At 36.8% G+C, this 14,955-nt stretch overlaps 1 protein-coding gene across 1 annotated transcript in view; it reads left to right on the top strand.

Annotated features, from left to right (window-relative positions):
• Nucleotides 1-14,955, top strand: part of LOC144435223 (TPR repeat-containing protein DDB_G0287407-like) — a 56,732-nt gene that overhangs the window by 12,659 nt on the left and 29,118 nt on the right. The window contains exons 10-12 of the mRNA XM_078123806.1: nt 57-124; nt 396-483; nt 1,955-2,094. Of these exons, the coding sequence (XP_077979932.1) occupies nt 57-124; nt 396-483; nt 1,955-2,094 (296 nt within the window). The remainder of the gene's footprint in view (nt 1-56; nt 125-395; nt 484-1,954; nt 2,095-14,955) is intronic.

Below are 14,955 nucleotides of genomic sequence, written 5' to 3'. Positions count from 1 at the left end.
TTCCTCTAAAAAAGATAGTCTGTACTATTTTTCTTATTCTTATTTAAATTTTACAGGAGTTATGTAACTTTGGTGACTTCTTTAAGTTGGACGACTACATTGATTATATTATGAAAGCTGACAGGTAAGTAGAGAAATGACAATTTTAGGCCAAAAAAGAGAGAGAATTGTTTCTGGTCAGTGTGCACATCACTTAAATACCCCTGTGTCAGTCTTTTTTTTTGTTCTTGATAAATTACTTAATAGCATTTGCAAGCTAAGATGAAATCTCCTGTAAAAAGTATTATGCATTGAAGTAGATTGTGTAGAAATTTGATAAATCAAAGCAAACAATAATTTTTTTTAGAATTGATCTGACAGAAATATTTACTTCATGATATTATTGTTCATTTCAGTACAAAGAAACTTTTCACCAAGATTTTGCTGAGACTGGAAAAAGACTTCTTGACAGATGAGTCTGGTGGTGAAAACTGGATTGCTAAGGTGAGATGATAATGATGACTGTATAATACTTCATGAAAATTAGCATGAAAAATTCTGAATCCTGAATCGTCCCAACTTAGGATATGTATGAGAAGTCTCCTAAGACCCCCCCCCCCCCCTCCTCCCCCCACCCGGTACCCCACCTTGACAGAGTGTGCTTACTGACTGAGATTGAGATCAATGAAATAGACGAGTGTCTGATTCTATTTGATTCCATGTCACCAAAAATAAATTAATGCTTATTGGTCGTACCCTTCGTTCTCAGTCCAATAGTAACATTAATTTACGCCAGCCTATTACACTATGTATTATAGTAATCAAGCTTTCCTTTTTAAGTCATTTTATCATCAGTCATTTTTGTATATTTTACCTTTTTGCATGTAAACCTTTTTACTAGTATGTTTCTAATATCGGGACATTTTTAACAGTTTTAAGAGGTTTTTTTCCCCTAAAAATTTATGTCTGTTTTTTGTTTTTCCAATCAGATGTACAGGGCATTGAGATTATTTTTAATGTAATGCACTCTAATGATAAGAATGAACAGATTATGATTATTATCTCACATAAAAAATTACCATCTGAGCAAGTAAATATTAAATTCAAAATTATCATTTTTTGATTGCCTTGAAGCATTTGTTGAAAGCAAAAGAAATTTTCATAGATAAGAATTGTGAGTATCTCCCCATTAGCAATGCCATGTTGGGGCGCCCTCGTGTGTTAATCTTAATGCTCCTCTCCAAAGAGAGGACCACTGAGGGTGAAATGATACGACATATGTGACTGTCCGTCCACCCATTCCAAAGTTACCTGATGGCATTCAAAGTTATTTGTCATAGCGCCCTCGTGCATTAGTCTTTAATACTAGTAATTCCCCTCTCCAAAGAGAAGACCAATGAGGGAGAAATGATATGTCATATCTTACCCAGAACCCAATCCTAGAATAGATTCTTGGATTCATGGACTCTTAAATAAAACAGACCCATGACAGGAGATGTTATCTTGGTAGTAAAGTCTTATAGAGATATGATTTTTATCATTTGACCCCATTCTTCATATACTTGCCAACAGTACTATTCTATTAAGTGAGGATAATTCCAAAGGGTTGTCGGTGGCCGAGTGGTTAAACCATCTGCCTCTTACCACTGCGGTCGGGATTCAAACCCATTCAGGGTTTGATTAAAATTTACCACGCTGTAAGTAAGAAGAGTGTCTTTCAGTTTGACTCTAACGAACAGGTCAGGTTTTTCCTGGATACTCTGGTTTCCTCCTGCGTTAACACTGAACCCATGAGGGATGGCCCTCACTGGACTGCTTGGGTGACAAGTCTATATACTTAAAGAACTATCCAGTATAAATAAAAAATTATTATTACTCATATTAATTTGAATTGATAAATAAATCTCAAAGTTAGTTCCAAGCTTTAGAGACTTTCTTTTATTTTTTTTTTCCATACAATTTTGTTAATTTCCAGTTGCTGAGTTGCATCCTTGTGTCTCGGTACGGTCTTTCTGAGCAGGAAATCAAAACCATTACAGGGATACCAGATCAGATGTGGGCAGCTATTTATTTCACTTTGGAAGATTTCCTCATTGACAGAGATGGTGTCTATGGGTGAGTTGTACCCCTATTATTATGTTTACATTTCATTTGACATGCCATGGATAGTTTACTGTCAAATATAAACTACAGATTACTTATTACAGTTGATAATTTTCCCCGTTTTCATTTCCTGGTAGTGCCCAAAGGACACAGACAATAAGGGTGACCCTATTTTTTTATACAAATGTATTTCTCATTACTTTTTCATGGCAACTATGGGTCGGTCGGTCGATTTAAAAAAAAAAAAAGGTAAAAAAAAAATTGATCTTCTTGATGTTTCTCTGCATCTTCTTATCTTCCTCTCTATCTTCTTTTTATTGGATTTCTGGTAACAAGCCCTTTTCCAGCTTCTCTACACAATTGTCCTGTTTTCAGCCCCCCCCCCCCCCCCAAACTTGAATAACTTCCATCATGAAAAAAAAAAGCTCTGTTCTTGAACAAGTGTCATCATCACCGTCATGACTGTAGTTGACATCGACAGTCTTGATGCTTGCTTATTCTCTTCCAAAAAATATGCTCGGGTGCAAATAAAAATATTTTTTTTATTTTGATGTCAGAGCTGAAAATTTGGGTCGGTTGGGTAATGAGAAACAGAAAAATAAAATACGGTCACCCAAAGCTGTTTACTATATGGGTATTAAACTATATCTTGATTCTTCTGATTCATAGCTGGTAATATTGGATGTCTTCAACTTTTAATAACAATTTCAGAAAATTGCAGATTAAAGCCATAAAAAAATATTATCACTTTCGGCACATATAAACTACTAGCTTGTACTTTTTTGTTTTGTTATTTGTTATTTTTTTCTTCTCTTTTTTTTAACCATGGACGCATTGTCGTTTTTTTAACTCATGGAAGCGTTTTTTTTTATGAATGGTAGAATTCTGTATAAAGTAGTTCAGCTTACCGTATGTAGTCACCATATAGTTCAACTCATTACTTTGTTGTGAAAACAGTTTAGAGCGACACAAGCTCAGTGTATAAGCTTTTTACTAAAGTGAAAATACTCTATATAAAGCCACATTCCAGTGTAATGGTAATGTCAGTGCATGTCTTCTATAACATTACAATTGTGTTCTGGCATTGTTAGAACAGTTGATTACATAGTAGGGATTTCATGAACATTTTTTGATATGTATGATAAATTACATCATCGGATCATTAATAAGTTATATCTTAATACCAGGTTTGAGTTCAGTCAATTGCAAGTGATGGTTAACTATGCTTCAGTAGGTACAATAATGCGAGTACCTTATAAATATGTAGTAAAAACGACGCCCAAACATGTACAGACTCAGCTTGTACCCCTTTAAGTACTGTACCTATAAGTTCACATAAATACTGTAAATAAAAAATGGCGCCAAACAGGGGAAGATTGTTTGTCTCTCGTTTACCACTATAAAGGCAACATAGGTGACTTATTGATTAATAAAATTAGTAATTCTTGATGATTTATTTTGATGTTTTGTAAAGTTTAGGTTACATATTGACAAATACCGTAAACTCAACCATTCCTTGAAGCATGTTTTGGCGCGTGGAACGCTGTGACTGGAACAGCACAACACCATTCAAAAATAGATAAAATACTGAGGGGGAAATGACGTGTTGTTGCTTATCAACCAGGGTGTATCTCAGTAACCACTGTTATCAGTTGTATTTGTTTTAGGAATTAGGAAATATAAAATGTGTAAAGCTGAATTACAGCTAAAATGATGTCAGTTTGTTGTTTCACTCATGTAACGTTACATTTTTTACACACACTCAGACAGCTTCTAATGCAAAAACGAAACAATTACATAGGTGCCGTGCACAGTGGGGATGTAGAAGTAGTCAAGTTGATATGTTGATTATCAGTTAGAAAATAAACAATTTAAGCCATTAAAATCTCATCAAGTCCATGTGTAATGTTTTCATTAGAAGCCTGGTTCTACTGCACTGCGAAAGAATGGTAATGCTTATCAGTGTTCAATGTGATTGGGCAAAGGATCCTGCTCTGTTTATTGCATCTCTGTTACTGTTCGTCTAGAGATGAAATACCCCGGTATGGTGTCAAAAACATAATGTCCCATGAGTGAAACACTAAGTCTACATCACTTTAGCTGTAAAGTGGCCATATGGATGAGGATTGGGTATTTATTTTGGATTTTTAATTTATAAAACAATGTTATCATGGCTTCCGACTTGAAAAATCAATATGAAACAACATATGCCAAGTCTTTGTTTGTAACTCAATAAATTGGAAAAGACTAATAAAATTGTGAAATGAAATGATTGTTGCTGTGTGGTATTGTGTTCTATAATACAAACTTTTTACACATTTTGTAGCTTTTTGCAATGTATTGAGTTACAAACACATACTTTGTCATATGTTGTTTCACACTGATTTTTCAAGTAGGAAGCCATGATAAAATTGTTTTACAAATTAAAAGTCCAAAATAACTACCCAATCCTCATCCATATCATATGGCCACTTTAATTCAATACCGTATCAACAGAGGCTATTCTAATGTCTGTTCCTGCATTTTATAACTACCTACATACAGTGATTCTTACTAACACAATCTGAACAAAAATGTTCTGATTCCTCTTGACTTTTTCTCTCAATTCTCAAACCTATTAAAATATAACTTTATTATGCAACTTTACCTTTGGTGGGTGAGGTAAGGTATAATAACAACAACAACAATAACAACAACAACAGCAACAACAAATTTGCTGTTAACGACAATAAGATTACAAGAAAATTCTAGTCTGAGATCAGAAGATAGCATTATGTATTGCTGAATATAAACAAATTTAAATTTTATTTTAAAATGAACAAATTGTTAGAAATTTTATCCGTTGTATAAGTTTTCCAAATCAATACTGAAGTTGCACCAAAGGAGAAGTAATAATAATAGATATGACACATGCAAGTTATTGACTTACACACAGACTGCATATACTGTGAAATATTTTCATTTTTGTTTCATTTTATTTCATTTTTCGCTGGTGCGCTTTTTATACTCAAATATAATTCTAGTAAATATATATTTTTACCCATACACAACTTTTTGAATGGATGAAAAGTATGTAAAGGCAGAACAGCCTATTTCCCTTTTCAGTGAAAGTTAATACATGGCTTTCAATTTACTGGCTCCATAGATCAAGTGTGTACAAACATTAACAATGCAATGAATGCCAATTACTAGAAAGCGATCTAATTTGTTTGGCTGACATATTCAGACTTTAAGCGTCTGAGCCTAGTATTATGAATATCATTATCACAAGAACTACTTGTCAGATCAAAAAATGGTAAATCATTTTGGATCGAGCAAAAAATGCCCAATATTTTGTCTTACGTCTCGAGACGCTAAAACTTTTACGTCACAAATTAAATTTACAGTTGTTCATTTCTTAGTATATATCCTTTAAATGGATATTTAAATGACTAATATTTTGGGATGAAGACATTAACCAAACATTAGTGGGTTTCACAATAGAAAATGTTCATTATACCCGACTTGCTGGCTCGATCACCAAGTTGGGTTTGTCACACTTCAACGGCCGGCTAATGGGGGAAAACTGCCATGCAGCATGCAATAGGGAGTATTAAAAGTGAATATCACTGTTTCCTATATAATATATAGGAAACAGTGATATTCACTTTACTTTCAAATTGTAGCTTTTTTCTACTAAAATCCTGAATCTTTTATGAATAACCTACAACCCTGTGCATGAGAGATTTGTAACATCTGCCCATATATACATGATGTATTACAAGGCATGACTCGAAGTTACCTTTTTTTTCATTTAGGGTCAACAAACTTTTCCTATGCTGCTGAGATACACATGTAGTTTTTAAGGTCAACAAACTTTTCCTAAGCATGCCAACTATATCATGACCTACATACATAGTACATGGGCATGGTTGTTGACCACTACCTGACCTGCAGTAAATCAGCCAATAAGAATTCTTGTATTTCAAGGACCACAGTCATGTGCAAAACTAGAATTTTACAAAGTGTTTGGCATGCATACATAAAATGACAGTACCGATACATGAATACCAAGTCATTCGAACATTTAGTATTTGGGTATATGATAGTATTTAACATAGCAGTCGAAAAGGCAGGCTTCAAAATTTGCAAAAATGATTTATTGTGGGATGTGAGTCCGAGCTCTCAGTTTTGTCTAGGACAGCCCTGTACTTGATGTAATGCTTTAATAAATGTAATTGATGACATTTCCCATCATGCAATATTTGGTAAGATGTAAATTTAATTTGTAGTTTTAATTTCAAGGCTAAACTTCAATTTATTCGACAATTATTTTAACATAAAATATCTATCACACTATATATATGGAGCTGACCTAATTCCCTAGTTTTATCATTACACTGTGTTAGTATGTGTCCTTTTTTATAGGTTACGTATATATATGTACCTTGTACTTGTGTATGTATGCATCGTGATCATGTGTGGATGAAAAACTGGTGTCGGCATGACTTGCGTCATGATACTGGTAAAACTAGTTGTCATTGGTTTGTTTTTGGGTTTTTTTTTTGGGGGGGGATTGGCTTTGTGACAAAATCAATATATATATACAATTGTCAATCAGTGCTCAAAATACTAGGCAAGCATTTACCTTTCAGTGAATGTACCACCAGGAGTTTAATACCAGAGAAGGTATTGAATACAGAATGCAAAGCTACAGCGGTTTTAAGCTTTACGGAAATTTCGCTACATGAACTACTATCAGATAGTTTAGTGCATCATTCAAATTAACTGAGCGATACTTACCTTTTTTTTTCTATGTAAATATTGAATACATGATCTTGACTCGAGTTACTGTACTGTTGGTTGCCACCCAGACATATTTAACACTTGACAATTACATGTATTATGTGATGCGGTATTCAAACCTATACAGTAGCAATGTAAGGTCTAAAGTTAATATTTGACCTGATGTCACCTCACCGTGAATTACAGACGGACTTTCATATAGAGCTTGACATTTTATACTGTTAAAGTTATAATAAAGTGGCCATATGGATGAGGATTTGATATTTATTTTGAAAAAAATTATAAAACAATTTTATCATGACTTCCTACTTGAAAAATCAATGTGAAACAACATTAACCAAGTCCTTGTTTGTAACTCAATAACGTGCAAAAGATTAATAAATGTGTAAAACCTTTGTTATTGTAGTAACAATAAACTTTTATACATTTTTTAATAGATTTTTGCAATGTATTGAGTTACAAACACAGACTTGGTCAATGTTGTTTCACATTGATTTTTCAAGTAGGAAGCCATGATAAAATTGGTTTATAAATTAAAAATCAAAAATAAATACCCAGTTCTTATCCATATGGCCACTTTAAACAAAATCGATTTTTACCAAACTTTATTTACTTCATTTGTCACAATCATATTATTGCTTGAAGGCCTTATTTTGATATTGATATTTGATAATTTTAGTTCAGCATTTGTAACTTTTGAAACATATCTGCTTCCCACAAAAATGACATAATTTATTAGTAACTAATTAATTAGTAACCATCCTAGGCTTTAATAGTTTAATAGTTCTCTATACACACATAACCACCGTGGTCGTACCCTGTCAATTTACAACTAATGTTTTAAGTGTCGTATTATGTATATTTTGTACCCACACCTGACCACACTGTAATTGAAAAGTGAGCGTAACACTGTAAGGGATGGCAGCATTGCAAGTCAAGAAAGTATGTTTTACAGTGTTTTTGGAAATGTCAGAAAGTACAGGTTCCTAGAACACATTCTCCAAATGCCAGACGAAGGGCCTGTTTCTAAGATAATGCCCCTTTATGTGCCCCATCATGATAGAGTGAGACCAGGACGTCAACGTACACCATATCTCATAGACATACAGTATTTTACTTGGGAATTTTTAGGACATGCTTCAAGTAGATCAGCTTCCTGCACTTGCCAATGATTGGTGTGCCTGGAGAAAACTTTTTGTTGTCTACTCTACAGCCAAAGGATGATGATGATGATGATGATGATGATGATGATGATGATGATGATGATGATGATGATAATGACGATGATGATGATGATGACAATGAAGATGACGATGATGATGACGAGGATGATGATGAGGATGATGAGGATAAGGATGATGATGATGATGGGTATAGGTAAAATGTACCTGTGTTCTCCATGTCCATTGTTACCGTGGTTACCCAAATTAACCTATACTTGACATTTGGATATTGTGTATTTTTAACAAATACTTATTAAAAATCAAGACGAGAAGTAAACACAGAAAATGTACACATATGATAAAGTTGGTTTCTAAAATAGCTGTGTATTTGCAGTATGCATGTACATGTGTACAAGTTGTGAAGATGAATGTGTACAGGAAAGACGTTTAGGGTGAGTCGTTAATAGAAGCTTGTATAGTTCTGTTTTTATTGTATTAACTTTAGAATACTTCCTTGCAGAAGTAGATAAAATGATTTACAATGTTATACAAAATTAAGCGAAATGTGGAACTCTAATCAATGTTTTACAAACTGATATTATACACACCAATATATTAAACTTGAGGCTATGCATTGAATAAGAAATGATCGCACAATGTCACACAAGAAATGAACTTCGTTTGTTTAGGACCCCCCCCCCCCCCCCATGAACTTTCACAAGTGCAACATCGACACATGATGTAAACCGTGATGAAAATTGTAGTGGTTACACACCACTACAACCGATAAAAACATGATGGTATAAAACACATTTTGGAATTTGAACTTGACCTAGATATTTATAGGTAATACAGTTCTAATATACTCTGCTTAGATTATGAACTTGAACCACTTAAGATAACATATTTTAACTTATTAGAAGTACATGTACATTTGCATACCTGTTGGATGTACAGTGCGTGCGTAACATTGATTGTTCGCATTGACCCAACCTTTGAATTTTGGAGTTTGAACTTGAACCAGATTATCAAGACAACATTACTGGAATATGGAGTTTGAACTTGAACTAGATATGAATAGACCTTGAAATTAAAAAAATATATATATTTATGTATGGGGGGGGGGGGGGGGGGGCGTGTACATGAGGGTGATTTTTTTTTTATAAATCTTCTTGAAGTGAAGATGGATTCTGAAGACATAGATGGAATATTGAAAATGCAGATTGAAGCATTCTGATGATCAGATGCAGTAATTCATGGGACCAGGGCACTGTGTCATGGTGCCACAGGAGGGGGGAGGGGGAGGGGGTTCAACACACTTTTATCTGTATTAGTTAGATAAAGTTCAGTATGTGTATCTGTCTAGTAACTCATCCTCTACTTGATCTGATATCAGATGACATTTCAGCTGCAGATGATTCACTCCAGACTCTCATCTCAGCACTGCATGAGACACTGTTCATCACCCCGGTAGACATTATATGCACCTATCTTGCATAGGCCCAGTCATCTCTCACTGGCAGTGTTCATCACCCTGGTAGACATTCTATGCACCTATCTTGTATATAGGTCCAGTCATCTCTCACTGTGGCAGTACAGTTCATCACCCTGGTAGTCATTCTGCGCGCCTACCTTGTATAGGCCCTGTCATCTCTCACTGTGGCAGTGTTCATCACCCTGGTAGTCATTCTATGCACCTATCTTGTATAGGCCCAGTCATCTCTCACTGTGGCAGTGTTCATCACCCTGGTAGACATTCTATGCACCTATCTTGTATAGGTCCAGTCATCTCTCACTGTGGCAGTGTTCATCACCCTGGTAGACATTCTATGCACCTATCTTGTATATAGGTCCTGTCATCTCTCACTGGCAGTGTTCATCACCCTGGTAGACATTCTCTGCACCTATCTTGTATAGGCCCAGTCATCTCTCACTGTGACAGTGTTCATCACCCTGGTAGACATTCTATGCACCTATCTTGTATATGTCCTGTCATCTCTCACTGGCAGTGTTCATCACCCTGGTAGACATTCTCTGCACCTATCTTGTATAGGTCCAGTCATCTCTCACTGGCAGTGTTCATCACCCTGGTAGACATTCTCTGCACCTATCTTGTATAGGCCCAGTCATCTCTCACTGTGGCAGTGTTCATCACCCTGGTAGACATTCTATGCACCTATCTTGTATAGGTCCAGCCATCTCTCACTGTGACACCGTTCATCACCCTGGTAGACATTCTCTGCACCTATCTTGTATAGGTCCAGCCATCTCTCACTGTGGCAGTGTTCATCACCTTGGTAGTCATTCTATGCACCTATCTTGTATAGGTCCAGTCATCTCTCACTGTGGCAGTGTTCATCACCCTGGTAGACATTCTCTGCACCTATCTTGTATAGGTCCAGCCATCTCTCACTGTGGCAGTGTTCATCACCCTGGTAGACATTCTATGCACCTATCTTGTATAGGTCCAGCCATCTCTCACTGTGACACCGTTCATCACCCTGGTAGACATTCTAAGCACCTATCTTGTATAGGTCCAGCCATCTCTCACTGTGACAGTGTTCATCACCCTGGTAGACATTCTATGCACCTATCTTGTATATAGGTCCAGCCATCTCTCACTGTGGCAGTGTTCGTCACCCTGGCAGACATTCTATGCACCTATCTTGCATAGGCCCAGTCATCTCTCACTGTGGCAGTGTTCATCACCCTGGCAGACATTCTATGCACCTATCTTGTATAGGTCCAGTCATCTCTCAGTGTGACAGTGTTCACCACCCTGGTAGACATTATATGCACCTATCTTGTATAGGTCCAGCCATCTCTCACTGTGGCAGTGTTCGTCACCCTGGTAGACATTCTATGCACCTATCTTGTATAGGTCCAGTCATCTCTCACTGGCAGTGTTCATCACCCTGGTAGACATTCTCTGCACCTATCTTGTATAGGCCCAGTCATCTCTCACTGTGGCAGTGTTCATCACCCTGGTAGACATTCTATGCACCTATCTTGTATAGGTCCAGCCATCTCTCACTGTGACACCGTTCATCACCCTGGTAGACATTCTCTGCACCTATCTTGTATAGGTCCAGCCATCTCTCACTGTGGCAGTGTTCATCACCTTGGTAGTCATTCTATGCACCTATCTTGTATAGGTCCTGTCATCTCTCACTGGCAGTGTTCATCACCCTGGTAGACATTCTCTGCACCTATCTTGTATAGGTCCAGTCATCTCTCACTGGCAGTGTTCATCACCCTGGTAGACATTCTCTGCACCTATCTTGTATAGGCCCAGTCATCTCTCACTGTGGCAGTGTTCATCACCCTGGTAGACATTCTATGCACCTATCTTGTATAGGTCCAGCCATCTCTCATCGTGACACCGTTCATCACCCTGGTAGACATTCTCTGCACCTATCTTGTATAGGTCCAGTCATCTCTCACTGTGGCAGTGTTCATCACCCTGGTAGACATTCTCTGCACCTATCTTGTATAGGTCCAGCCATCTCTCACTGTGGCAGTGTTCATCACCCTGGTAGACATTCTATGCACCTATCTTGTATAGGTCCAGCCATCTCTCACTGTGACACCGTTCATCACCCTGGTAGACATTCTAAGCACCTATCTTGTATAGGTCCAGCCATCTCTCACTGTGGCAGTGTTCATCACCCTGGTAGACATTCTATGCACCTATCTTGTATATAGGTCCAGCCATCTCTCACTGTGGCAGTGTTCGTCACCCTGGCAGACATTCTATGCACCTATCTTGCATAGGCCCAGTCATCTCTCACTGTGGCAGTGTTCATCACCCTGGCAGACATTCTATGCACCTATCTTGCATAGGCCCAGTCATCTCTCACTGTGGCAGTGTTCATCACCCTGGCAGACATTCTATGCACCTATCTTGTATAGGTCCAGTCATCTCTCAGTGTGACAGTGTTCACCACCCTGGTAGACATTATATGCACCTATCTTGTATAGGTCCAGCCATCTCTCACTGTGGCAGTGTTCGTCACCCTGGTAGACATTATATGCACCTATCTTGTATAGGTCCAGTCATATCTCTCAGTGGCAGTGTTCACCACCCTGGCAGACATTCTATGCACCTATCTTGTATATAGGTCCAGTCATCTCTCACTGTGGCAGTGTTCATCACCCTGGTAGACATTCTATGCACCTATCTTGTATAGGTCCTGTCATCTCTCACTGTGGCAGTGTTCATCACCCTGGTAGACATTCTATGCACCTATCTTGCATAGGCCCTGTCATCTCTTACTGTGGCACTGTTCATCACCCTTGTAGTCATTCTATGCACCTATCTTGCATAGGCCCAGTCATCTCTCACTGTGGCAGTGTTCATCACCCTGGTAGACATTCTATGCACCTATCTTGTATTGGTCCAGTCATCTCTCACTGTGGCAGTGTTCATTACTCTGGTAGTCATTCTGTGTACCTATCTTGTATAGGCCCAGTCATCTCTCACTGTGACAGTATTCATCACCCTGGTAGACATTCTATGCACCTATCTTGTATAGGTCCAGTCATCTCTCACTGTGGCAGTGTTCATCACCCTGGTAGACATTCTGCGTGCCTACCTTGTATAGGTCCAGTCATCTGGAATTAAAACTTTGGTTGGGGAAATTTTATCTAGCAGAGCTTTAGGAAAAAGTTATGTCTGAACAAAAGAATGATCTAAACTAATCTGTGAATTGTATAAAGTCAAGTCATGTGAGTTCCATGTGTCACACTTGCAGATCACGCTATTTTCGGATGACAATCAGTATCATAACATGTATGCACATAGTAACGTCCTTCAAGTCTACGTTGTGTATGATTGTTTCTGTACTGCTGGGATTAATGCTATGTGATCAGCTGATCTCCTATCGGCTCCAGATAGCAAGGATTGGTATTTGTAGGGTGGAGGGGAGGGGGGGGGGGGGGTAATCTGGCTCTGATGTTGCATGTATTAACATTCTTTGAATTACCCCCTGATTTATCAAAAAAGATTTTTAAAAAAAATTACGTCTACATCAGATTTGCTTTATACCACGTCTGAAATAAGAATTCTTCCAGTTCAAATTCTAATTGTTGAGAAAAGAATACACTTTAAGGAGAAATCCTGCGTGGATCACAAATACCACTAGAATAATCAGTTTTGACAATTTCATATATTTTGTTCTGTTTATCAGATTTTCACTCACAGCAACGCAACTCTCAAAATCTACCACTTCCTTAAAATCATTTTTCTAATTGAATTTATAACAAAAGTTTTAAGTGTAACATCAATTACAACCTGTGACAAGCAAGCGTTAACAAGTAGAACTTGTTGCACACAGGACAAGTAAACATCTTGATTGGATTAATAACACTTTACACTTTGTCCTTGGGCAAGATTTGAACCACGACAGTGCCTCAGTCAACCCAGCTGTATAATTGGGGACCTGGTAGGATGTAGGTTGCAATGTGAATGCTTTAATCCTATGTGCTTATAAAGGCTGTAATGGATTGTATGCTCCCCAGGGAGTTGAGGAAGTATAAAGGGCCATTGTGCCGCTATAGATCCGAGCCAGGGGTAATAATTGTAAAGCGCTTTGAACGCAAAGTGGGAAAGCGCTATATAAAAAACTAACATTATTATTATTATTATTATCATAAATTAAATTCTGATCAGTTGTTTACTTTCCCTGTTTATAACAAAGTGTGCTTGTTAATACTTGCCTGTCACTGGTTGTATATTAGGTGTATTTACAGCAGAGTCTGTTGTTAAAATCACAAAATCTATATTCAGCTGAGAAAATGAGACATTTAATACTTATTTTTAATAAGTCTGTGTTTGAAATTGTGGTAGGAACCATGGGATGTAAATTTCATAAAGGAAATATAAAAGGGAGACCTGGTACAAGTGTGGAGAAGTTCATTTCCTTACATTGGCAATGGCAACATGGAAGCCATATTACCTCCACACTGCAGGCAATATCTAGTGTCACCCAACACAGGAAATGAACATATGATGTTACAAATATTTGTATGTAAATAAAGTGTTCATGTTTCTACATATATTTTTGTGCTAGGCCTAATAAAAAAAATTGTGTGGTTCCGTATACACTCAATTTTAGAATAAGTGTGGTAGGTAGAATTTTCATTTTAATTTATTATTATTTTTTTTTATGTGTAAAGAGTCTAGTTCAGGTAGTTATGTTTTCCGTTGTTTTCCATATGGTCTCTGTGTTATTGGTTTCTTCTCATCACATGTACAGCCATTACAGATTGGAAGAACAGTTGAATATTGTCTTTTTAAGGTGATGTCATTTTCCACCTCCACTATTTCTGGCGAGAATTCACAACTTTCGTGATTTTATTATTTTTTTCCTCAAATATGTAAAAAAAAACCAAAAAATATTGAGGGTCGGCAGTGAAAAAGTAGGTGGGGTCAGGTAACCGGAATGACACAATTTTTTTGTTTTACGCCTTATATTTAATGATCTCCTATACCAATAAAATATTCATGTCTCAATACATATTTCTGAGTTATATTTATGTGTCAACTCTTGTACTATTTGCTAACATATGACAGATGCCAGTGATATATTTAATTTATTTATCTTAATTAGAATAATAATTAGAATTTAGTCATAATGGTAGCAATATCTTTATAACTATCAAGCTTTATTGTCACTTAAGATTTTGGTTTATATGAAAGTAAAATATTTGGTATAATATAAATAGCAGCTTTTGAAATCGAGATTAAGGAATCGTGAATAAAAATGGGCAATTTTTTAGCGATTTTCCACAGTTTTATGGCTTTGTTGCTATGGCTATGCAGTGTTTGTTTTGCTGAGGGTCTGGGAACCATGGTAACAGAAAGAGGCAAATCTGATAAAACTGGCATAGTTTCTCATATATTATGCTAAATTTTGGTTAGGGA

Source organism: Glandiceps talaboti, chromosome 5 (genome assembly GCF_964340395.1).
Source record: "Glandiceps talaboti chromosome 5, keGlaTala1.1, whole genome shotgun sequence".
NCBI lineage: Eukaryota > Metazoa > Hemichordata > Enteropneusta > Spengelidae > Glandiceps > Glandiceps talaboti.
The sequence above is the reverse complement of the archived record's forward strand: the minus strand, read 5'-3'. Positions and strand labels throughout refer to the sequence as shown.